General features: G+C 43.4%; 3 protein-coding genes across 3 annotated transcripts in view; 1 reads left to right on the top strand and 2 right to left on the bottom strand.

Annotated features, from left to right (window-relative positions):
* Nucleotides 1–1,724: 1,724 nt before the first annotated feature.
* On the bottom strand, nucleotides 1,725–6,562 carry CLPS (colipase). The gene is made up of 4 exons (XM_081915943.1): nucleotides 6,071–6,562; nucleotides 3,754–3,876; nucleotides 2,602–2,724; nucleotides 1,725–1,979 (listed from the first exon to the last, which is right to left on the bottom strand). The coding sequence occupies exons 2-4, from the start codon at nucleotides 3,835–3,837 to the stop codon at nucleotides 1,833–1,835; spliced, it is 354 nt and encodes a 117-aa protein (XP_081772069.1). The 5' UTR covers nucleotides 3,838–3,876; nucleotides 6,071–6,562; the 3' UTR covers nucleotides 1,725–1,832.
* Nucleotides 6,563–6,645: 83 nt separating this feature from the next.
* On the top strand, nucleotides 6,646–13,074 carry LHFPL5 (LHFPL tetraspan subfamily member 5). Its single transcript, XM_081915942.1, has 3 exons — nucleotides 6,646–7,418; nucleotides 11,051–11,287; nucleotides 12,312–13,074. Exons 1-3 carry the CDS (start codon nucleotides 7,007–7,009, stop codon nucleotides 12,326–12,328), a joined length of 666 nt encoding a protein of 221 aa, XP_081772068.1. The 5' UTR covers nucleotides 6,646–7,006; the 3' UTR covers nucleotides 12,329–13,074.
* Nucleotides 13,075–13,789: 715 nt separating this feature from the next.
* SRPK1 (SRSF protein kinase 1) overlaps nucleotides 13,790–25,802 on the bottom strand; it is a 35,341-nt gene continuing 23,328 nt past the window's right edge. Inside the window, exons 9-16 of the mRNA XM_081914499.1 lie at nucleotides 23,749–23,774; nucleotides 22,505–22,730; nucleotides 21,781–22,215; nucleotides 20,560–20,660; nucleotides 18,878–18,985; nucleotides 17,770–17,839; nucleotides 17,094–17,186; nucleotides 13,790–16,402 (exon numbers count right to left, since the gene is read on the bottom strand). Of these exons, the coding sequence (XP_081770625.1) occupies nucleotides 16,218–16,402; nucleotides 17,094–17,186; nucleotides 17,770–17,839; nucleotides 18,878–18,985; nucleotides 20,560–20,660; nucleotides 21,781–22,215; nucleotides 22,505–22,730; nucleotides 23,749–23,774 (1,244 nt within the window). The 3' untranslated portion in view covers nucleotides 13,790–16,217. The remainder of the gene's footprint in view (nucleotides 16,403–17,093; nucleotides 17,187–17,769; nucleotides 17,840–18,877; nucleotides 18,986–20,559; nucleotides 20,661–21,780; nucleotides 22,216–22,504; nucleotides 22,731–23,748; nucleotides 23,775–25,802) is intronic.

The raw sequence follows: 25,802 nt of genomic DNA, 5'->3' as shown, positions 1-25,802 counted from the left end.
CTGGAGAGAAAGATCTGGCGTGTTACTGAGAAACCAGTAGTTGGTCAGTAGCTTTTATTGTTTATAACTAATGGTCATCACAATACAGTATGAGCACAAACCACACAACTACACAACGAAAGACATTGCATGCACCAGACCAGAACAAATCTACAATGTTCAAAATTTAGCAATGTTCCTTCTGGTCAGTGTCTCTGGGTTTTGGCACTTGCACTATCCAGAAAGTTTGCCCTTATCTTTCTTGCCCCTAATGGAAATAGTGCAGCCTATAGCTGATGAACTTATCAACCTCTGCCAACAACCATTTAATTTTCAAATCATCTGGTTGACCTTCTAAGGTGATCTGAAAAGGGGAGATAAACTTAGCTCTGGGTGAATCCACACAATAGGCAATATAAAATATAATGTACTAGATCCTCAATATATATATGATCCACATATACAAAGGCACCCTTTTACATATTTGTTAGTATATCTCCCAGCCAGATATTCAGTAGGCATTGTCTGAAAACTGAGCTGGGTGAAAGCATGTCTTACTGGGGGGGGGGGGGAGTTAATTCTCGCAAGTACATAGCCCTTTTTGTGGTCTCTTTTAATTTTACTGTACCAAGTGGTGGATTTACAATTTTTTGTATATTCAAGGTCTTTTTTGCATCTTCGCCAAACACAATATCAGTATTACTTCTGGGGAGATTGAATGACTCTGCATCAGACCTCTACAAGATTTTAGCCAGCCTTCCCTTTTCTGCAAATCTGAAAAACAACTTTGGGTTATGTGTTGTTCTGGCTGCAATGATATTTCCCCCCAGTACAAAAACAAGCCTTTATAGAGGGAAGACCCGATTCAGTCCTTAGTAGTGCTCCAGGTGTACTGTGTGGCAGTGCCAACATCACATGCAGGAATTTATTTTGACATGCATCAAGTTCCTCCCTGCAATGGTAACCCAGATAGGTGAACCACATAAAAGGTGAGACACAATCTTGGCCACAAAATTCTTTAGTGTTGGTTCAGCTAAATGATGGCCCTCTGTGTAATACAATTTCTTTATAGGCCCCAATAAGCTTGTAGCTGAAAGTGTTGTTGCTTCTAAATCAGTGTGGTTCATGTTCTAAATTGGACACACTAGTAGATTGTGGCCTGGTACAAGGTTGATTGCAACAGGAGCATTATTACCATGCAAGTATATGGTGAAAGATTAAGAAATGGGCCTTCAAATGCATATTTGGGTTAAAAGTGGGTACATGATCCAGACCAAAGAATGCAATCTAAAGGGTATAGTAAGTAATAAAATTATTTTCAACCAAATGGTGTGGTTCATGTGAATGGACAAAAGAGGTTTGAGAATATGGATATGAATATGCTGTGCTGAACTGATGTATATGGGTGTTTTGAGAAAGTATGTCTGCTCTGTGTTAGATAAGGGCTTTTAGCAGGTTGGATGAGGGGTATATTTAGAAGTATTTTCCACTTAAACAAATTGTGGTGGTGTGTGGATTAGTTTAGAAACTTGTGAGATATGTGCAGACATTGGAATTATATTGGGCAATGATAACTGCTGCATGGATGTGTGAAGGAGAACAGGAGTGTGTGTTCATATTGTAAATGTTGGTTTCTGCTCTCTGAGTCCTATGCACATGCACCTGCTTGCTACGTTCCTTCACTCTGCCAATGAGTTCCTTATGCAGAGTGCTGTGCCCATGTGTCAGCTGCTTTCTTCCACTGAGACATCAGAAAGGACCATGTGGCCAATTAAACTGCAATGTATGTACAGAGGTAGGAATTACATTGAGGAATAATCATCACAGAGGAGAATAGGAGAGCAAGTGCATCTTTAATGTTTTTCCTCAACTTTTAATTTTCTTGCTGGGTCCTCACAAATGCCATAGTCGGTGTTGGTGATAGTCCCGATAATTGTCCTGTCAACCTCACAGCTTAATCCATTTTCACAGGGACACCTGTAGTATATCCCAGTAAGGTGCTGCAAGAGATACAAAGATGTAGATCAGAATTCACATCTTGACTAGAGGAAAAGCTACGTATACAATGTCTTCTTCATTCTGCTAAGCTGACCAGGCTTGAACATCATCCTGCACTCCTCACCTTTCACTGTATTTGATACCCACTTCAGAATATTTGCCACATATATGAGGCTGCTTTAAAGTGAGTGATGGGTTCTTCTAGATGACTTTAAAAAAAAACCTAATTCAATTCTGCTGCTTCTCATGTTCACTCTCTCACACAAATCTTTTCAGCTTCTCACCATCTCCAAAATTCATTACTTCATCCAATACCACTACATCTTCCTTCACTTTCCTAAGTATCTCTCAGGTTCACAGTTGTAATTACCTTCCCTGGCTCTCTTCTTTTGCTTCATCCTTCACTTATACTCATTTCCTCTATCCTTGGTTCTGCTGCTTAGCTTAATCTTCCCAGCCCATCATTATGAGCACAATACTTCTCTCTATTCATCTCTCCGCTGGTTTCTTCTTTCTTGTCTGACATTCTTCTGAATCTCCACTGACATTTTTAAGCCACCAACAAAGCAGATGAAGGCCAGAAGAAACACCAGTCATTCCTAAGGAATAGGAAATGCCACTTACCCACCGAGAGCACTCCTGAAACTCAGCTGCTTTGTCTGCACAACGAGCCAGGCTTAGGCCACTCCCTCTGTGACAGCATCCATTTTTGCATTGGAGACTGTTGAGACATAGCTCTCCATTCTCCTATAAGGTAACCATGATTAGATAAGGTGTGAGCAACAGGATAAATGCCCATGAAGATGGACGCAGGTGGCGCTGTAGTGTAAACCACTGAGTCTCTTGGGCTTGCCAATCAGAAGGTCAGTGGTTCAAATCCCCATGACAGAGCTCCCGTTGTTCTGTCCCAGCTTCTGCCAACCTAGCACTTCAAAAGCATGCCAGTGCAAGTAGATAAATAGGTACTGCTGTGGTGGGAAGGTAAATGGTGTTTCCATGCACTCTGGCACTTGTTACAGTGTTCTGTTGTGCCAGAAGCAATTTAGTTATGCTGGCCACATGACCCAGAAAGCTGTCTGTGGACAAACGCCGGCTTCCTCGACCTGAAAGCGAGATGAATGCCGCAACCCCATAGGCGCCTTTAACTGGACTTAACCGTCCAGGAGTCCTTTATCTTTTATCTTTAGCATGAAGATGAAGGCCAGACGAACCACCATCCATTCCCAAAGCATAGCAGAGAACAAAGCCAGCCAACCAAGGGAGTGATACGAAAGCTTGAAGCCAAACCCAGTTCTCACAGGTCTATAGTCCCTGAATAGAGGATTTCATGGAATCTTATGGACCTTATATTTAAGTAACATAAAATTGATTCTGCCGCACTCATGTCCTTTCCAAGCTGCCACTAGAGATACTGTGTTGTCATCATCCCTCAACCTCACAAAAGAAACTTCCCATATAGGCAGGAAGGTACCTTGTGTGCCCTGGTTTTTATGCTGATATCCTAGAGTACCCTAACGCTCAAAGTGTTTGTTTGATACTCCTATTCCTAAAGTGAACTGGGGCAACTAAAGCATTTCTGAAATGAATCCTGAAATGGATCATATGCATAAATCAAACAAAGTGTCTGAAGAACTCCCGTAAAAGTCTTTCCCAATTACATGACTGGGTAGCAATTTCAATACTAGAGAGGGTCCCAAGAGGCAGACACATGGCAAATCCCTCGCATCAGGGATGCTTCTGGAAAGGGTACAGCAAGAGTACCCAGTAACCTCTTACCAGATTCAAGATGAGTCCTCTTTGGCTAGAAAAGGCCTCTGCCAAGGCAAGTGTCAGCAGCAACAAAACCCAAGGGCTCTTCATTGCTTCTTAGCAGTAAGCCAAAGGTTTGATCTGGTGCACCTAGGACAAGAATCCAGAACGTGGCATGTTTCAGACTTATAAAGCCTACCCTCAAAGTCACATGGGTGCCTTCTTGCAAAAGATATGCGTACATGTAATGGAAAATGCTGTGTGTGTTAAAAATAAAGAAAAAAACAAACAAGCCAGTCAAAATCAGCCAAGGCCACAGGAGAGTATCATGTGCAGTCAGCCTCGATAGCTCTGTTGGTTAGAACAGATGTTTTCAACCTTTTTGAGTCCATGGCTCCCTTGACCAACTACATTCTTTTTGAAGCACCCCTGTGGGGCTCAGGAGCCCAGTTATGTCACCCCTTGCCTGCAGAGCTGGCAGCCCCTTGCCTGCAGAGTTGACAACTCCCTCCATTGTGGACTGTTCCCTCAGCCACCTCTCCATGGGAGTCCTTTGGGCAGCTGCTGCTGCCGCCCCTGGTCTCTGAACTGCCCAGCCCCAAAGAGAGGTGTTTCCTCACACTGCCCCTCAGGGGCCCGGAACTTGTCTCTCCATTCCCAACAGTGAGGGCTGGTGGCTGGCTGGGCTCCCTTTCCCACTTGCTTACTTACTCCAGCAACAGCACCCCCTGCCAGAGGCATCATTCGCCTGAGGAGCTTGTAGCCATGGCTGCTGCAACAAACAGCTGTGCAAGCCTTTGGGGAGCACAGATGAGAGAGGGCATCAGAGGGAGGGAGGGAAAGAAAGAGGGCCAGGGGCCAGTATTGCCCATGGCACTCCTGACCATCATTCAAGGCACCCCAGGGTACCATGACACACTGGTTGAAAGCCACGGGGTTAGAACATGGTGCTGCTAATGCCAAGGTTGTAGGTTTGATCACTGCATGGGACAGCTGCCTATTCCTGCATGTTTACACTCTCAGAAAGAACTGGAGCACATGTGCAGATGTTTGGATATAGCAGATATAATCGCACCAGGCATGAATCTGGTAGGGCAGGTCCTCCCTTCTTACCTTTCACGGAAGGCTTATACTTCCAGAGGAAAGGATAACTTGCTGCTGGGTAAAAACAACAGAAAAGCTCACTATTACTCATTTCATGGCCCTTTCATCTTCTTGAATATCTAGCAGGACTGCCAACATAAGGAACAGCAGGCAAGTGTGAAAGGCTTGCTCTTTCCCAGAGCTATTATTCAGACAGCCTGAGATATGAAATCACCTTGAGTCCAGTAACAGATACAGTCTGCTGGAACTTTCTCAGGGCACAGGTGTGGACTTTTTGGATTGCAAGGCCAGGCTCAGGTGTTCAGGGAGATGATTTTTTGAATGCTCTCAGCAGTTAAGTAAGTTTCAGTTTAGACTTGCAGGTCCCAATGTGGGGCACATGCCCCACAGAGGGACAATTTGATTTTTAAGAGGGGGAATTCAAGCAGGAAAGCTTCCAGTTGTTGAACTGAACTTCCTCTTCCACCTTCCCCTGTATGCCCCTTGTGCTTCACACCCCAGCTCTGCTTTGGGTTCCCCCCAACTCTGTAGAGCAGATTGGGGGAGGTGCAGGGGCACATGGGAGGAGGAACAGGAGAATTGGACCAGGTACACATAATATATAGTTATGAGTTTGGGTGGGATCATTCTGGACGAAACTGTGGGTCACTACCAGGGTTGGCCGATCCATGAGGTGAGATGAGGCAGTTTCCTTGGGGTGACAGGCTCTGGAAAGATGGGAGCGGTGGCAGAGCCAGCCTCCGTGAAGCATGGCCTGTGCTTGCTGACCTCCCCCCCCCTTCTGTGTGCTTAACCGCCCCCTGCTAACAACAGGTGGCAGCTGCGTAGGTGGGTGCCTGGCTGCAGGTGTGTAATGGAGGAGGAGCAGGTGGGTGGGAGTGCTGTGGGTGTTCAGTGGTGAGGGGGTGGCATTTTCTGCTTTGCTTCTTGCCCTTCCAAACCTTGGAATGGTATGGCATGGAATGAAGATGGAATGAAGATATGGTTTTATGGTTGCTTCACCTTGTTCCTTGCTCAACCCACAGTTGTATTATCCATGCCACTGCAAAGTTGCTGAAAACAAACTCACCTAGATGGCAGAATGAGAGCATACTGGAGCTTTAGCTGTCTAACACACAAAGTGTCTTAGAAGCTAAGCTAATGCTGTGATTTTTTCATAAAAACATCTTTTAACCGTAAGCTTCAACTACATTTCCCTTGAATATTCCAAAGACCTTGAAAAACACAAAAATGTAGCTACCTTGGAAAGTTGTCTCCATCCTTGCAGAACACCTCCGCAAATCACAGAATATGAAGTGTTGTGATTCAGGGGCTACTGAAATGAATGTATTTTATATAGTGAATAGAGAGCAGCTAGCATTCTTTTGCATTACATCAGGTATGAGCACTTGGTCTCTGAGGGAGTCAGAATTATAATGGGTCAATCAAGAAAATAATGAACAATTCATTGATAAAACCCTACTAAGCTTCAGTTAGTCCTGGAGGAAGTGGCTGATGAAAGCCTGGAAAACCACTGTCCCCACTTGGATGCCAAAGGCATAAACAGATGTTCAAAACTGCCATTCGTCCCCGTCCTACACCCGGATCGGATTGTATCCCCGCCTCGTCCAATTTAGTGTATATTCGTGCTGTGCGCAGCTGTTGCAGCCTGCCTCCTTCCCCCTCGCTCTACTCGCCTTCCATTCCCTTCTCTCCCCTTGGCTTTCTCTGCCGGCCGCTGTCCGTGGTGCTGAAGCAGAGCGCGGAAGAGAGAACCGGGGGAAGCAACAGCAGGGAGGAGCTTCCCTTTGAAGGGCATGTAGCAGCCGCCGCTTAGAAACCGGGAGATCCGGGAAAAGAAGGAGGAGGAGCCACGGCTAAGTAACCTTCAGGCTCTCGCAGGCTCTCAGGGAGCAGATCAGAACAGAAACTTAACAGGCATTCTGGAGACCGGGAAGGGTCTCTGAGTCTAGAACTACTTCCCAGAGACCTGAAGTACCGTCTAGGATTGGGAAGCTGAGCCTGCAGCCCCAATTCCGCAGCTCCAGAGCATCTACCCGCTGCTCCCCCTCCCATTTCCTGGCGTAAGGAAGCAGCCAGCTTGCTGAGCGTCTGACTTTCACCTCCTAGGACCCCTGTCCAGTGCTGACCCTTACCACCTGTTTCCTAGAAGAAACAACCCACCCTAGGAGTCGCCATGGGGAAGATGCTCCCAGCCCAGGAGGCAGCAAAAATCTACCACACCAACTATGTGAGGAATGCCCGAGCCATGGGGGTCCTGTGGGCCCTGTTCACCCTCTGCTTTGCTGTGATCATGGTGGTGACTTTCATCCAGCCCTACTGGATCGGGGACAGCATTGACACACCACAGGCTGGCTACTTTGGCCTTTTCTCCTACTGCATTGGCAATGCCCTTACAGGGGAACTCATCTGCAAGGGCAGCCCGCTGGACTTTGGCACCATCCCCTCAAGTGCCTTCAAAACGGCCATGTTCTTTGTGGGCATCTCAACCTTCCTCATCATTGGCTGCATCTTCTGCTTCAGCCTCTTCTTCTTCTGCAACGCAGCCACTGTCTTCAAGGTGTGCGCTTGGATGCAGCTGGCAGCATGTGAGTGGGGCTTAGGGGACCTGGAGGGAGAGGGGAAGACACTCTTGTAAGAGTCACACACCTGCGCTAATGGGAGTAGCCTCAGGGCCAAGCAATATCATTTTGGGGACAACATAGCTCTTTGGCTCTGTTTTCCAAAGGCCACCTGTGTAGATATAATTCAAATCCGCCGGTGGCCATTTTGGATTCACACTACATTGGCACCAACACAAACCAGGTTTTGGAACATTAAATTTGCTGCTGAAGCTCCCAGTACATAAGATGGTAAGTGAAATTGGTTTTGCGATGTATATATGAGTTCCTTAAATAAAGCATTTCCAACTTCTTATACAAGTGGTTGCCCAGATTACATGGATGCAAACCCTAAATTGTCACTGCAGCCAATCATTGCTCCCTGATCAGTGCACCTATATGCTTCATATGATGGCAAGTGAATCCTTGTACAATTCATATTTTCTTATTTTTGAACGTACACTTAAATATGCAATATGTGAAGTCTTCCATAGACACCTTTTTGTCTTAAATTTCCAGATGGGTAGGCAGGTCAGTCTATTGCAGGGCAAACGATGAAGTCTTGTGGCACCTCAAAGACAAACAAATTCATTATGGCATAAGCTTTCGTGGACTACAGTCAACTTTCTACTCTCCGTAGATTATCCTGTTTAATCTGGTGTTTACGTAATGAATAAGAGCGACTGCCTAATTAAGCCCTGCTAGTTATGGCAATGTCCAAGAGAAGGCACAGCTAGGATTTGGTGAAGCTTTTAGCTGTCCAGACTCAGTCCTGCTAGGTCTGTGCAATTCTACAGACAGAAGAAGTTGACATATAATCAAGCCACTTGAAACCTTTTGAAATATTTATACCAGTGAGAAATGTTGATAGCCTTCTTATATTACCTGCAGAGTAATACCTGCAGAGTAACAGGTGGAAGATATATTTGGTGGGAGACATTGGTGGCATAAACCATGATGAACAACACTGTATTTTGTGGTTTTATATTCTGATTTTATCCTGTGAACCGCCCCAAGACCTGAGGGTATAGGGCAGTATACAAATGTAATTAATGATAAGAATAAGAATAATAAGGGAAGCCTCTGTTTCCAGCTGTCTCCAAAGCTTAGGAGTCAGAGGCTTGAAAAGGCCCGCAAGTGGCTCACAGTGACCAAAAGAAAAGGATGGGTAAGCAGGGGGATGTGAGTGTTTAATTATTTCATGTACAAAATTTCATGTTTCATGTTGCCATATTGGCTGCCAAGAAAGATGCCAAATAGCAGCATTGATCTATTTTATGATACCCACTTGCATAACTGTAGGAGAATATTTAAACAATGTATGACTCTTCATCTTACCGGTTTAGTATCTTAATCCCATACATGACCAGTGAACCCATTTATTCTGAACTGGAGGGTCACTGAACTTATTTACCAAAGACTTACAGAATTGTCTGAGATCTCAGGGTGTGAAGAATGAACCTCTGCTTTCTGGAAAGATAACATTTATACATTTCACTGTAATCTGGGAGAGAAGGTCAAATCAAACTGTGCATGGCACATTAAGTAGAAGTCCTAGCAGAAACACCAACTATGATCTAAGACAGGAAGGGATGCGGGTTATAATGAAGAGGAAGCTTATGGGAAGCTAATTAATCAGTTTTCTTTCTTTATAAAGTCCATCCTAGGGACAAAGCAGTGCCAGAGAGTTGTCACCATCATGTTATGGCATTGTAGTCTAGGCTATCACAATTCTTAGCGGCAGAGATCAATTGTGTCTGTAAGCAAGGAAGACAGAAGGCAGCACATTTATTACTGGCATGAAAGAATGCTCTGCAACAGAGGTTATACTGTCTCTTGATGCACTGGTGTATAGTAGTATATCAAAGTACTGTAACTATGACCATGTGGCTGCTTTAGAGCATCAATTGCTGCATGTCACAGAAAGAACATTCACAATGGATATTAACAGAGCTTTACGGGATGCTTTTTCTACCACACTTGCCAGTGATGAAAAATGCTTGTGCAGCCCAGAAGGGCTTGTGTTAACATACAAATAATGATTCCATGACAACAGAAGCACTTAAACAAGTCTAATTCAGAACAGCAATGCTACATAAATGAACCCCATTCCATACTTATGCAGTAATCCTGGCTTATTTGGTTGTTTACAGCTTGGTTTGTTTGGATGAGTCATCTTGAGCTTTTTGCTCCATTAGCAGCTTCTGTTCTCCTTGTAGGAGAGGTTAATGATCTGTAGATATCTCATTAGTGGCTTGTCTGTCTTTGCTACAGGCCAGCTAGGCTGACTGTCAGTCCCATTCAGCTCTTGGATTCTATTTCAAAAGGAATAGGAACACCACAAGTGCATATTACTGTTTTAATCCTTTCATAGTTTTCCCCAAAGATAAATGTAATTCAATGTTAGACGAGGTGCCAAGAAAAATCCACAGTTCTTTTCAGAGCTACTATTACTGGATTCTCTAAGGAGCAGAACTTGACCAGTCCATCAGATTAGCTAAACCATATCTGTAGAGTAGATAAAATGCCCTAACACAATTACTACAGGTGAAATAAAGCCAGTAACATCTTGAATCTGGGGATCTCCCGTTGGTTTAGAATATCTGTGCAGTATTCTAAAAACACATGAATGTACTGCGACCACCATTCTGCATCCCTCATTAGACAGGATTATATTACAAAAGGGATTGTAGTTATTGCAGCGGCACAACTCAGCAGTGAAGATGCTGCTGTGCTTGCAGAGGACTTGGTCCTCACACTGCAGCTTCCTATGATGGATGTGGCCCCAGGCACTGCTGAAGAACAATTCACAGATCCCTTTTGTAATGTGTAAAGCTTCTTCTGCGTTTATCTGTGGCAATGTGTTATCTCAGATATCTAAATAAAGTTGTCATAAATAATGCAAGTGGTCCCAAGGGAAGTAATTTTGCATTCAAGATCCTGGAACTGAAGTGTTGCCAAGGGAACAAAGAAATGATGCAAAAGTACATCTCTCAGCAAAGAAACTCCAACAAGACTTATTTTTTAGAGATGCTACAACCATACCACTTAAATGTACGAGATATAATATGCTGATGTCACAGGCAAACTATATGCATGTGCACTTAAGAGAAAAAGTAGATTGCATGAGGCATATATGTTATATTCCAGAAAAACAAGGTGCCTACTACAATGATAATCCATATCTAGCAGCCTTCTTCCTAGTCTTAGATGCATGAGGTTGGGGTGTGGTTACTCTGTAGTGAAGGACCTGGTGCTGAAAATTGCTTCCACACATTCATTAAGCTAACATAGAACTGTGCCCATCAAAGGAAGATGGTGAATGGCAATGACCTTCTCCATGCTGTGGAGATGAGTGGCAGTTTGCAAGAGATTCTGCCTTGTGACACCATTGATGCAACACTGAGCAAAATCACTCCCTTTGTGTCGTTTGGCTCTCTTTTCATTCAGCCTCTCTTCCCCCTCCATCCCACAATTTCTGGGAGAGATTTGAGAGACATTACTGGAACCAAGATTATGTTCGAAAACCTTCTTGCACCATGCAAACATCCTGAATGAGACAAGATGCCTGCAGTCATCTGTTTGGAAATCTTATTAATGCAAAGCATCTTTCCCTGCAGGTGCAGGCTTGTCAATAGGCTGCCTGCTCTACCCTGATGGCTGGGACTCACCTGAGGTGAAACGTATGTGTGGCGAGAAGACTGACAAATACACACTGGGGGTGTGCACAGTGCGCTGGGCATACATCCTCTGCATCATTGGGATCCTGGACGCCTTCATTCTCTCCTTCTTGGCATTTGTGCTTGGCAACCGGCAAGACAATCTCCTTCCATCTGACTTCCAAGTGGATAATAAAGGTGATCCTATTGTGTATATGGAATCTCTCAGGGCAGACACCACCCTCCACCCGCCTAGTACCTTGTAGGATAGCATTAGGCATGCATTCAGAAGTGCCAGGACTATGGGATATGATGAAGGAATGGTGGTTCCGAGCTGTGCTTAACTGCATAGCTTACCCAGATGTGTGCTCATGCAGGAACAGTAACTGCAGTGGGCAATTTGAGTTTATTTCAATTATTACCTTTATATCCAGCCTTTCTTCCATGGTGAAACTCCAGCTGGCAAATAGTATCCAGCTTGCCTCCCATCCAGGTACTGACCACACCTGCTTGACTTGAGCATAGTTGCTTCATCATGTGGTGGTGGGGAGCTCAGTCCTTGTGCCATGGTACGGGGAGAAACCAAGGATTTAAAAGAGGGGGCTTACTTGAAGGGTGCACATGTCAAGGCTTCTGCATAACTATATCCCTGGAAAACAGCCTGTAATGCAAATGCTTCTGCATGAATGCCAAAAACTCAAGCCTATGTATACAACTCCAAGCAAGCTTCTAGCAGGTGTAGGTATGACTCGCCCCTTAAATATATATGTTTGCTAGATACTAAACAGCACCACAATAGCCCTGTGGAGAGATGATCTATCTTTTCCTCATTGCCCATCATCCTTCAAAGCCCTGCTCATCCACAGAATTCAGGTCTAGTCAGTTGTGATGAAGCCGATACACTTCCAGTGCAGTCCTTATTGGTACATTGGGTACTAAATTGAGCCAGTTCTCATTAACTGCAAGCGCAAATTGCAAATACAGAAAGGGAGTGACATCCTTTTTTCATATATAATCATGGCTAGTGATGGCTTTCAATTTAGTACTAGACGTTCAAGCTGCACATCACACACCTTCTCCCCTCCCTGAGTAAGTGTGGGCTCATGTGCATATCATAACACTCTTTTGGGCCATGAAACAAGGGCTCCTTAAATATTAGTCATGAGGCCTGGATACTTTTCAGGGTCACCATTTGTTGAATGTTGTGTTTTTTGTCTTGCAGAAGAAGGAAATGAATGAAGACAAACAACCTCAAGTGTACCTTGATTGAAGTGGGCGACATACACATTCCAACTATGACGGTGGAGTCCAGAAGGCTGCTTGATACAGGCTCCCAGACTTTTATTGCCTGCAGACATTCAATTGTGCTATGACACAAAACCAAAGGCACCTCAAAGGGGGGGGGGAGTGAGGACTCCTTTTGTAAAATTAACCCATCTTTCTGCAGAAAGATCACCTACTAGATTCTCAAAACCTTTGCCTTTGCCAAGAACTATACCCAAATTAACTTTAACTGAAGATCTGCTATGCAAGAATCAACATATTCATGACATTCTCTTTTAACTGAGGGATCCAATCAATCAAGAGACAATGCAGGCATATAATAAGTAACAAGCAGCCTATGTGAAGTAATCTGTTCCCTCCTTTGTTTACATGAAGCCAGAGTGGGAAGCCACAAAAGTAACTGAGGCCCAATGACAGGCATGCCCAGGAGGATAGTAGACTTCCTTCTTTGAAGAATGACTTTCTATCCTGCACTACAGAGTGATCGTGAAACTTCCTTCCAAGTCATGAGTTTGCTGTGCATCAAGGAAAGGTGCTGACCATGGAGAATATCTCATTAGGTGTGCAGTTGCTTGCAGTTTTCCAAATTTGGTCTTTTATTCTGTTCTTATGTTCAGTGTAGCCTGAGGTTTTCCGTAAAGCATAGATGAAAGAAATCTGCAGCAAAAATTAGCAGTTCCAACAAGATGCAGTAATGCTGGTACCCAGAAATGCATTACCAACTACTAGCATGTTTTGCTTGTTCTGTATTTCTGTAGATCCCACTAAGATACCAAAAGAACTACAGAACAAGCAAAACATGCTAGTAGTTGGTAATGCATTTCTGCAGAATGCTCTGTCCACTGCACAGAGCGTATTAGAAATAAGCTCAAATGATAAGATTATGCTAAACAGATCTACTCTGAAACCCAAGAGTATTAACTGGATTTCTCTTTATGGTTAATTATCTGGGACAATTCAAACATCTCCTCCTGCAATGAGACCAGTATTGCATTAAGATGATACAGAGTTAAAAAAAACTGCTAGTATTGTAATGTAAATCTTAACTTAGACCATGATAATGAAATGCCTGATCAATTATGCATTGTGGTTTATGCTTTCAAGAATTAATTTCATCATCTTTTCTCCAGCAGTCTAAAAGCAGACCACCATTTCCTGAACTCATCAGCCACCAATATTCTTTGTTTCCTTTTCCTGCCCTGCAGCCATGCAACTAGATCACTATATCCCCATAACACAAAAGTGCTTGGATTTAATTTAAGCTTCTCACTGTCTCACAGCCTGTTCAGATAAGAGGCTCTACTGTACGAAACCTGTGGATGAATATAGACAGCATATCAAAAGTACCTGTGGATTATTTAATAACCTGTTTATTGTGCTGCTGCATTTACAAAGAAAAAAAGACAATGCACCCAATAGAAAGAATAAAAATGTATTTTTTTCCTTCAGGTTTTAGAACGACAAAACAAGTACAAATCTGTTAGTGAGCACTTTATGGCAATTTGGAAGTTGAGTGAATCCAATGTGAGCCCCCAAATATGTAGGCGATCCTGACAAGCTACCTCTTGTATTATCCCAGAACTTCTCTCTTAGTGCAAAAGAGGTGGCAGCAGCCTTCTTCGGTGGAGGGGAACCTATATCAAAACCCAAGAGATTCAGCCCCCACACCTAGGAGCATTTTGTTCCATTCAGGTAGGCAAGATGTTGATGCAAACTAGGTTGCATTGACACCGGAAATTCAATTCTCCCTGCCAGCAAGTTTTCACAGTATTCAAAAAGAAAGTATGTATTTATACATTCTATTTCGATCCTTACAGTCAAGCAAAGAAGTGCTTCTTGGAGGTGAGGATGATACTTTAGATAACAGGAGTATCATTTAAAACTATTGGAACCTTTTCCTTTTCATCTTAAGATTGTACAAAGAGAACATTGCTTAAGATCTCCTAAATGGACATGCAGCACAAATTTTGCAAAAGCCTCAGTCAGGTATAATATGACAGTGCAGCCAAATTCCAAAGTGAAGGAGGTATGATGGTTAAACTTCCATTTAAGATAAAGTGAAATAAAACTGCACCAGATTATTTTTTTTGCAAAGGATAACGAGGGTTTAAGATGACTATAAACTGGGATTTCTGCCAAGAGAAAACAACCGAGAAGAGTGTTTTCCTGCTGGTAGCTTTTGCATTGAATTGTCCCTCAGAGTGCCTTCAATTCTGAGTCCTCCAGCAGTTTCCAGCCTGGGAGAATTTTGCAATCTCAAAGGCCTATTTGGTCCATGGGAAGTCTCCAAACCTTACATTTGAGCAAGATGCTGGGGATTTAAAAAAACAAACCTGGGAAAACCTAGGAGACACTCATTGTAAAACTAGCAAGAGTTACATATCTTTCTAATAAAATAAAAAGCCTACAAGAGTCAGTCACAACTAACCCCTTTTCCTAGGAGTTTTACAAGCTTGCGTTGTATGTTCTCTGCTGAGCAACAATGGCTGTAATGATTCTGGAGAACAGAATTTGACACTTCATCTCTAGGGGTGGGTGGGGAAGATTCAAACTACTCTGCTCCCCTAGATTATTTGTTCTGCTGTTAATACATAGGAAGAAATTCTATTCGAAAGGGAATTTCTAGAGTCCAGCACCTTGGACAGTTAACAGGGTATATATATCATTACATTCATTAACCTTTGGAAATAGGGTGATTGATAGTCTGGGTACAGTTGGAAAGACAGCCCCCAATATTACCTTTCCTTATTGTTGAAAAGGAAGAACATATCCTGAAAACGTAACTGCTCTCTCCTAAAAAGACAATTTCACACAAGGCCAACAAGGCCCCTGGGGGCATAAGGGAGACCTATGGAAAAAGTGGTCTGCCACAGGCTGGATCACCTCCTGGCTTTTGTAGCAGAAACCATGCCATTGTCAAATGCCTTGTGGGCCACTGTACACTGTTGGCAAGCCCCATATTGCCTGGGGCTGCATGTTGGGCACTGAACTTGGGCAACCTGGCTGCCCCTCTGCAGCCAACAAATGCATAGAGCCATACTTGTAAAGAGACAGTGACCTCTACCAATGTCGGCTGCCTTTATTTTCCATGTGAAACTTACTCGGGTTCACATGCTACGGCTTTGGAGAGCAGCTTATTTCACGGGACTCAGAAACCCAAGTGAACATGGAGGGGACAAAAAAAATGGTGCTAAAAAAAGAGAGATACAGTTCAAAAGAAGTCGTTTCAAAGGATTAAATGTCTAAAACTAGAGAAAAGTACTCCTGAAAAGAATAACGAGAAAAAAAGAAAGTTACCCAAGCAGCAGAGCAGACACCTTAGGAATGAGTCGAGTCGAGTTCAGTGCTCCACATGGAGCTACCACCTTGGTGCCATCTGCCATTTCTCCTCTTACTGTCAGCAATTGGATGTGCACTAAGAAAATGACTCCCAGAGTCAGTGAGCTAAGGAGGGATTCACAGCTCTTCACATCCCCCTTGGGATGACGGCAATATAGTTAAGGGAGTGTGTCCCAATGGAGATTTCCCCACACCTTCAGGGTTAAGTACTTGAGTAAGGAAGAGAGTCAGGGGTCATTTCACATTCCTGTAAAAACTCTTTGGCAAACTCCAATCACAGCAAAACATATTGGACGCCCACTGGCTGACAATAGTCCCTACTGAGTCGAGTACACAAACTCACATGAACGGTTAGATTTATCTAAAATCTCAAAAGCCCTCAAGGAGAAGCTTCACTCTGAAAATCAACAAGGAAATAATTGACCTGGGAGGAGAGGGAAGGGGCAGCTGGGACATCTAGGTGTGTATATATTATGCTGTAAACCCAGTTATAGGGCCAATACATCTAGGAGTTGAGCCAGGGGTGCCTGAGACACTGTGCTGCTGTAGCTCTCTTCTCAGGGTTCAGTTCCAGCATAGGCAATAAGAAGTCTGTGAATGCAGCTGCCTCGTCTTGGGACCACTCGTATTTCTCCACCAAAACTTCAAAAAGGCCCCATGGCTTCAGTTTGGTGATGTGCTTCAGATCACCTGAGAACAATGACAGGAAGATTAACAAGGCTCACATGAACATGAACAGGAAGGCCAACAGAACAGGTATCAGGATTCTAATGCTCCCTTCTAAATGATATTGCTCAATAGAAAAAGGAGTATTTTTTCTCTTTCAAATTTAACACCCAGCGCAAGGCAAGTTGTAAATTATGGACTGTATGAAGTAGTGATAGCTAGGCAGAATTGTACCAAATATGGACTACACTTTAAGGAAGTGTCCGGACTCTGGGATTTTTTTTTTTTTGAGAAGTCTGGTATTCCATGTTCTCTGTCTTCCTCACTTTCCAAAATGCCTAAATCCCAGTCTTGCACTACACCTGCTATCATACAATGTCAGGTGGGCAGGACTTGGGCAGGACAAATGGCATTGTGGGACAAAATGGGACCTCAGTGGGCCTAATGCAGCCTGTGGGCTGAAGCTTCCTGACCAGCAGCCCAAGGGGCCCCAATGGTTAAAGAAGTCTGACTTTGTTTCCAATGAATGAAAAGTAGAAATAATTATAAGCAAATGAGTAACCCTCTCTGCCATTGCTCATATGCATCAGCAAAGTAAACGGGCGCTTTGTTATTATAGAAGAAAACAAACAAGCAAAAGAATAAAAACTAGATATTCCAACTACCCCAGGTCTGGAGCCCTCAGCCATTCAACCTCAGATTATTTCCCCCTTACCTTTTTTGGTGAAGAACTCCTTGGAGTATTTTCCAGCCACAATGAGCTTGCGAGGTATTTTCCCCAGAAGTTCTATGATTAATGCAATATGGTCTGTATTCCCCAGGAGAGGGCATGAAAGAAATAATATGTAATAGTATTAACACACAATGGCTTTCATCCAGTTAGGATCAATGAGAGAGAAAATCATGAGGAGGCTGACCAAGTGGGGAGGAAAAATGTGCTCTTTCCACCTTCTTCCCTGCTGGATTTGAGTGTTTGTCCTGTTCTCCCCCCCCCCCCCCTCTGTTTTCTATTGCTCTGCCTGTTGGATGAGTCTATTCTGGCAGACATAAATCTCTACATTGGGAATAGTTCTTTTTATGTGTTACCTTTCTATTAAAAATATTTCAAGGAACTTAATGCTGTTAAAAACAAACCACTGATTATTTAATAAATGACTAACAGTAACACGCTGGAACCTAAAACAATCTGTTTTTAAATCTGACGGGTATTGAAAATGAGCTGCGTAATGTACCAGTAGACTCCAGCAGACTAGTATTAAAAGCTCTCAACAGAATAAAGAGGCTAGATCTCTTTTTGAGGTCTTGCTTTGTAGAGCTAGAACTTCCAAACCCCCTTACGTAGGAACTATGTGCAGAAATAATTTAAAGTACTAGAAGTAGTAGGTACTCACCTTCATCCCTTGAGTAATCTTCTCCAGAGTGAGGCTCAAACAGATAGTCACCCGTAGCCAGTTCGAAGGCCTAAACAAGGAAATGTCAGGCAACTTTCAGGGTCTTTGGGGGGGGAATACAGTCATTTGGTATAAAAACCACAATCCTAATCACACGTTAGTGTCTAGAGAAAAGGAATCCACTCTAAATTATGGTGCTGAAAGAGTATGTCAGGGAACTGCCATCAGAACAGGGTTGGGAAACAGAGGGGCAGTTGTGTTACAGGGAGCCCCCAAAAATATTGCAAAGCAGTTCCTCTTCCAGTGATGAGGAAAACCCCACCTCCAGTGGGGAAGAGGTGAAAGGACCAGAGGACGCTGGTGGGAGCCTCAGCACCACTTCTGGCAAAGCCATCCAGGAGGGAAGCACGCCCCCTCCGTAGCCCACCCTGAGCAGAAGTCTAAAGCGCAAAGAAGGAAGGAAAAGTCTGGGCGTAACAAGGCTTTTATGCTGGAGGAGGTCCAGGAAACAGGCACTCCCGGATTCTGCTAGCAATTGAGGCAGATATGAACTTTGGGGTTCTTCACTGTAAATAGTTTGCACCCAAATAAAACCTGTAAAAGACAGGCCGGAGTCCTGCCTGGTTACTTGTGAGCAGCCACCCTTACCATCTGACAAGTATCATGAATACTTCAGGGTTCTTCTGGTCAAGCAATTTTGATTCAAAACAAGGTCCACATCCCAGAGTGCCTTGCTCACCAAATTGCTGATACTGAACACAGACATATAACTGGTTAGACTGTAGACCTGTAAATGACTTTGTCCATGAAATCTGAAACAAGCAGGCCTTACCGAATATTAGCAATATAGTAATTTTTTTTTTAAGTAAAAAGCTTGCTTCTATTAAATGAAAAGCTTCATTTAATTTCTAATAGCGCGCTTCATTTCATTTCAGGGCAGTACTGATATAACAAATGCAAAACACACACACAACAAAACCAAGAAAACAGCAGACAAAACAGATTCAAACGTACTATCAGCTTATTGCAATTTAACAGTAATTTAATTCCTGCAGAATTCTGCAACTGACACCACTTCAAAGATTTAAGACAATGTGCTTGAACTTACCATGCAGGCTGTACTCCAAATATCAGCTGGGGTGCTATAACCGGCTCCAATCAGTACTTCCAAGGATCGGTATTGCCGTGTCTGAATGTCCTCAGTGAAATGTTTATGCTGTGGGTTTAAGATGAGAGATCAAAGGAGATTCCAGAGACCAAGTAGACATGTACTAGGGAATGAATACATCTCAGAAATGAATCCCAGTGAATTCAAAGGCATGTATAGGCACTGTTGTTGTTTAGTCGTTTAGTCGTGTCCGACTCTTCGTGACCCCATGGACCAGAGCACGCCAGGCACTCCTGTCTTCCACTGCCTCCTGCAGTTTGGTCAGACTCATGTTTGTGGCTTCGAGATCACTGTCCAACCATCTCGTCCTCTGTCGTCCGCTTCTCCTTGTGCCCTCAATCTTTCCCAACATCAGGGTCTTTTCCAGGGAGTCTTCTCTTCTCATGAGGTGACCAAAGTATTGGAGCCTCAGCTTCAGAATCTGTCCTTCCAGTGAGCACTCAGGGCTGATTTCCTTAAGAATGGAGAGGTTTGATCTTCTTGCAGTCCATGGGACTCTCAAGAGTCTCCTCCAGCACCATAGAGGAGACTCTTGAGAGTCCCATGGAGGTGGGAGGTATAGGCACTAGATGATGTCAACTGAGCCCCTAGTGTTGCTATTAGAGGACAGATCTGCAAGATGTAATATAGCTCTCAATTATCTGGTCTCATTCCTTTACTTGGTCTGCCCTCCCTCACCCTCATCTTCCCTTCTGCCTACCCCAGTGCTAATTAGGATGCTATACAGCATCAACAAAGGCTTGCGGTCACTTTTGTGGCTCTAATATGGGGCTGAGACAAACTTGGGTACTCAATTTGAAGATGCACCTTGGAAATCAATGTGGCAAAAAACCCCTGACTCTATCTATCATTGAGTCCAGTCTCAAACATGTGTTGAGATGAATCTGTACTGCTACCAAACAGAGGATTACTGGATCACTCCCTATGGAATGCTGGATGCCTGTTGATCGTGCAACATGTACTAGCACAAGAGGTGCTCATACACAGTGATACAGACCTTTTGATCTCAGGTATTACAGGAAATCTCTGCTAATGTATCACAAATTGTACCTTCCTTGCCACAGCGGGCCTTGCTCTCCATCTTTCCAGAGGAAATGTGTGAACTTCTGTATCAGGAGTTTATTTCTTTTGCTGGCTGTGAAGCTGAAAGTTGCTCAGCATTGGAACCAGAGCACCCCCTTCACTTTGGAGGAACGGTGGAACCAAGTTTGGAACCTTCCATTATTAGAAAAGCCAACTTACATAATCAGGCTATGTACAGGCTTGGATGAAGTGGACAGATTAGTTTAGAATACTGCTTGCATACATTGACCCCCTGGTCACCAACTAACTTGCTGCAATAAACTGATCCAACCGTGTCACATGAACTCTCAATATTACATTGAAGCTAGATCTCACTTCTCATTGTAGTAAGCGTATTTTTCAATACCACTACTGTTTGGTTTCCTGCTTATTTGGTGGCAATGTGGGGGTCTGTATGGGTGTCTGTGTGTAAGAAACCAATTTTTAATAAACAGTATTAATGGGGGGAAATATCAGAGGTATGTTTGCTACATTCACCTGAGCTAACTGCAAAGAGACAGCAGTTTCTGTAACAGTATGGAAAGAGCTTTAAAACTTACCACCCAGCAAGCATTTCCTAGATCAGCTATCTTCACTTTGAGCTTATCTGCATTGCCAGGCTCAAGAGGATTAAGGAGGAAATTTCCAGCAGCCGATTTTCCTAGGCACAGCACAAAGAACAGCCAGTTAACTCCACATGGACAGGCCCACCATCTGCCACACAAATTCTAAAAGCATCATTGTTTATTAGAGTACTAGTCACTCCTTGTATGGAGTCAAGTATTAATTGGTTTGGATGTCACTATAAACCGTGGCTTAATGCAACAGGAAATACACAAGCCTTGAGCTCATGTGCTACTATAAGTGGAAGACCAGAAGCTCTTGCTTCTGTTTGTGATCAATCACAGCTTGTCAGTTCTGCCAAACCTGGCAAATTGTGGTTGACTTTAACTATTTAACTTTTAGAATCTTCAAGCCGTGTGTTATAATAATAATAATAATAATAATAATAATAATAATAATAATAATAATAATAATTTATTATTTATACCCTGCCCATCTGGCTGGGCCTCCCCAGCCACTCTGGGCGGCTTCCATAAAAACCAAAAATACAGTAAAATATCACACGTTAAAAACTTCCCTGAACAGGGCTGCCTTAAGATGTCTTCTGAATGTCAGGTAGTTGTTTATTGCTTTGACATCTGCTGGAAGGGCGTTCCACAGGGTGGGCGCCACTACCGAGAAGGCCCTCTGCCTGGTTCCCTGTAGCTTTGCTTCTCGCAATGAGGGAACCGCCAGAAGGCCCTCGGCGCTGGACCTCAGCGTCCGGGCAGAATGATGGGGTGGAGACGCTCCTACAGGTATACTGGACCGAGGCCGTGTGTTATGGAGAAAGGAAGAACCTTGACAGTTCTTCTTTTCTTAGAACCAGGGCCAGCTCTAATAGAGAAGTTTTCACTTCACAATGAAGCACAATAAAGGACAGAGAATAAACTAAAGCCAACTCATGCCTTGTCTAATCTCACCTCAGACTTTGCTGGATGACTTTAAACAAGTCATTATCTGGCTTCTCCCTGCCTCTCCCTTCATATGGGGAAAAAAACAATACTAGCATGCCTTACACGGAATGCTGCTGTAAGATTATCATGATCATGTGTGAGAAATGCTTTGGAAGCTTAGGAAATGTTGGTAATATATCAACATGATTGTGGCATATTCCATAACACGGTTTGCATCAAAATTGCACAATTTATTGCTTATACAGAACCCATGTCCTGTACCTTGGCTGTTCTCAGATGACTCATTATTCTCATTCTCATCCTCCGAAGGGATTTCTGCCCTGATGCTCTCTTGCAAATGGCTGATCTGCTGTTCACTAAAATACTGTCCGTCGCTTGAAGTTGCTTGGCATATCATTGAATCTGCAACCTCCGAAATTAAGGGCTCGCAGGAGTCTGTTAACGCTTCCTGTATGCTGGCCTCTGGGCCACCATTACTTTGGTTGTAAGTACAGCTCTCCTCCTCTTCCTCCTCCTCCTGCGAGGGCCTGCTGCAATCATTGGCATTGTGAAGGTCTTCCTCCAGTCTCACTGACACTTGGTTGATGGACTCTGAGAAGGTAGCCATTTGCATCACTCCATTACAGTTGATCTCTGTTATGCATTTTTCAACTCCTTCCATTAAGACAGCTTGCTCGGATACAAGGGAAATGTCATCTAGATAAAACAGAAAAACTGGAGTTATAATGGAGTTATAACTAAACGGGTTTTAAATGACTAGTGATTAGCTATGAAGTGCAAACAGTATCCAATACTGCAGCTGTTCTAACCACTTATAAACAGTGGCTTAAGATGTCCATTACATATGCTGGGAAAATGCTAATTCCTATGGTAAAAATAATGATCTGTTAATATTTTCTTTTCCTGTAGAGTTTTTATCATTACTTGTGTTATGTTTAATGTCTATTAATGATTATTTTAAAACGTATTTTCTAGAAATCCATACCTGTCTTTTCCGGCAGCTCTTCATCTGGAGGGCTCTCTTTTAAGAGCAGCTCAAGTGGCTGTGGAATTTCTTGCTGCTCCTCCTGCTGCTCCTCAGGCTCTGCTTGCACTGGGATGGCTTCCTTCTCCATCTCCTCAATTTCCTGAATTCGCTTCTCCAGCAGCTCCGCTTGTCGTTTCTGTTTCTTTTTCAATTTCTTTTTCTTATTTTTTGACATTTTGTCAGCCTGTAGGGTAATTGCAAATACACCACCCTTCAGGCATCTATTGCCTACTGCAAATAATCTGGCAGACTTTTTATATAGAAAAAGTAGTTAAATAAGGGAAAACAGAAGGAAATAACACCATCCCTCTGACCATAAAGAACATCCAGATATCATGAATATTTACACTGCAATCCTATACATGTTTATACGAGTTCAATTTGGCTTATTTCCAGGTTTGCAAGTAAAAGGATTGCCACCATAAATCCAGTATTTCAATCCTATTCTCATAATTCTAGTATGTGCTTGTTAATGATGCACTCCTAAGCTTAACTCAGAATTCCTACTGAGTTCAATGGCACTCCCATGTAAGTGGATATAGGATTGTAGTCTAAGTGCAAATTAGAAGATGTCAAACAAAGCCTCTCTGTGGTGAGCATGCTTGGATGTCAATACCATTTACATAGCAGAAAAATTCTCCATAATTATTCTTCCTTGTGTAAATTGCTAGTACTCATTGATAATATCTGGCCACATTCTAGATCAGGCATAGGCAAACTTGGCCATCCAGATGTTTTCAGACTACAACTCCCATCATCCCTAGCTAACAGGACCAGTGGTCAGGGATGATGGGAATTGTAGTCTCAAAACATCTGGAGGGCCGAGTTTGCCTATGCCTGTTCTAGATATTTTAGATATTAAACAAGGAACCTACAAACCAGTTCACATCATATTTATTTCATTCAAGTGAGCAGTTCAGATTACTCCCAAGTACGTGTTCATACAAATAAATATAAGATACAAACAGAAAAATCATAGATTTGGTCATCAGAAATTCCTGCAATTGCAGTAGCTAGAAAAATAGCCAAACTATTAAAATCTGAGCCCCAGGGATGGTGGGAAATAGAAAGCTAAATATGACCAGACACAATTGTGCTATTTGGTAGGAGCCTTCCCACAGCACTGGAACTGCTCTGTAAAAAGACAGTGTACATCTGAATGCTAAGTTTAACTCATAACATGCACAAGTTATCACACTTACTGGTTTGGGCTGTGGTGCAGTACTCACTGTGAAATAAAAAAGAATTACAATTAATAAGCCTGCAATCATGCTACTGAAGTGGCATACTACTCAAACTATTCTATAGTTAACAGAAAACTACTTCTGAAACATGACTGTAGTATAGAAAAAAAGGAAAATGTTCTCATCAAGTCATCAACAGATTAAATTCCAACACTGAGCAGCATTAGGAGACAGGCATCTACTTAAATCACTCCTGCAACACTGAGAAGCTGTTCCAAACACTAAATTGTTACCTTCTTATGGAAGCAGAAAGAACTTGATGTCAGATTATTATACATAACAACAATTATGTTATCAATTGTCAGGCCACTCAACAGTTTTCAAAGTAAGGGGAATAATTACATGCAAGTGAGGCAAGACAGCAGCACGTACACACTATTTTAAAAAGTGAACTGAGATGACACATAGGTAAGTCAAGAATGCATTAAGTCCACTTCAAGTTCCATCAATTTCCAATTAACCACAGTTGTACCTTGGAAGTCAAACAGCCTGGTTCTCGAACATTTTGGCTCCTGAACGATCAAAACTTGGAAGTGACTGTTCTGGTTTTCTAACATTCTTTTGGAAGCAAAATGTCCGACGGGGGCTTCGGCAGCTTCCGATTGGTGCAGGAGCTTCCTGCAGCCAATCAGAAGCTGTGCTTTGGTTTTCTAACGTTTTGGAAGTTGAACAGACTTCTGGAACGGATTCTGTTCGACTTCCAAGGTACGACTGTACTTGAAATACTAAATCACAGGTGGTCAGCTGACAGCCCACAAAAATAATTTTCATTGGCCCCTGGCAGACCTATGTTTAATCAAGGGGTAAAAATGTTTAATAGACAACAAAGAGCCTGACCACTGGAGAAGGACAGGGTTGTGACCCCTGGACCTCTGTTTTGAAAACTGACTGGTCTTGAAGAATACAGATACAGCAAGACATTAAACAGCTGTCATGGCTACTGCTCTGTAACCATACTCTTATGAAAGCTTCAGGTACAGTGTACCACCTTGGCTGGTGACTGAAAAGGATGGAGTTTATGTAGTCTCAATAAAACACCAGATTTGGTGGAGACCAAATTAGGAACACCCTCCCCACTTTTACCATTAGTCAATGCTCTTCAAAAGTAATCCTGAGATACCGTTGCACAGCTCTTTGGCAGCACCAGGGAGGATTCAATTTCTATATGAGATTTGTCTTAAAAGATTGAACACCTATAATAGTAAAGCCACTTAATGGAGAGTCTACTTATACATAATACATACGGAATGTATGATGGAAAGAATTTTTAAACTCTCTGGAGAATACAAAAGACTGAGCAAGGCATATCCATGATGCACCTCACTGCAGAGGTCTTCTAAATTGAATTTCTATAAACTCTTTTATACATGACACAACAGAAGTTGGCCTATCATCAATTTAATAACATGAGATCAGAAACAGCATTTTAAATAATTCTCCAGCATGGCAATTTACACACTTTTCATGAGCTCTATATGGAACCATACAGCTAGTACTGCAATGAATATCTATTTTATAGACAAACTGAAATGATGTTCCATATTAATCATGTTCAGGGTGATCTAGACCAGTGTTTCCCAACCGGTGTTCCGCGGCACACTACTGTGCCGCGAGACTTTGCCTGGTGTGCCGCGGGAAAAATTGGCGGCGGGGGGGGGAATAAAGGGGAAAAAATTTATTCCCCCACCGCCAGGCGTGGGGCTGGGGCGGGGGAAGCCCGAGCTTCCCCCTCCCCCAGAACGGGACCCAGAGCCATGCCGAAGCTGCGCGCAGCTTTGGCATCGCTCTGGGAGCTTGCGGGGCTGGGGGAGGAGGAAGCCCTCCGCCAGCCTCCAAACCATGTCGGGAGACAGCGGGATGGCGCGCTGCGCCTCTCCCGCTGTCCCCCAAGTTTGCAGGGCTGGCGATGGGGAGGAGCAGGCTTCTCCCCCCGCCAGCCTTCCAGCCAAGTCGGGGGACAGCGGGATGGCGCGCTGCGCCTCTCCCGCTGTCCCCCGAGTTTGTGGGGCTGG

This window comes from Podarcis melisellensis (assembly GCF_964234715.1).
Source record: "Podarcis melisellensis genome assembly, chromosome: 6".
In the NCBI taxonomy this organism is placed as follows: Eukaryota; Metazoa; Chordata; class Lepidosauria; order Squamata; family Lacertidae; genus Podarcis; species Podarcis melisellensis.
This window is presented reverse-complemented; position numbering and strand designations above follow the sequence as displayed.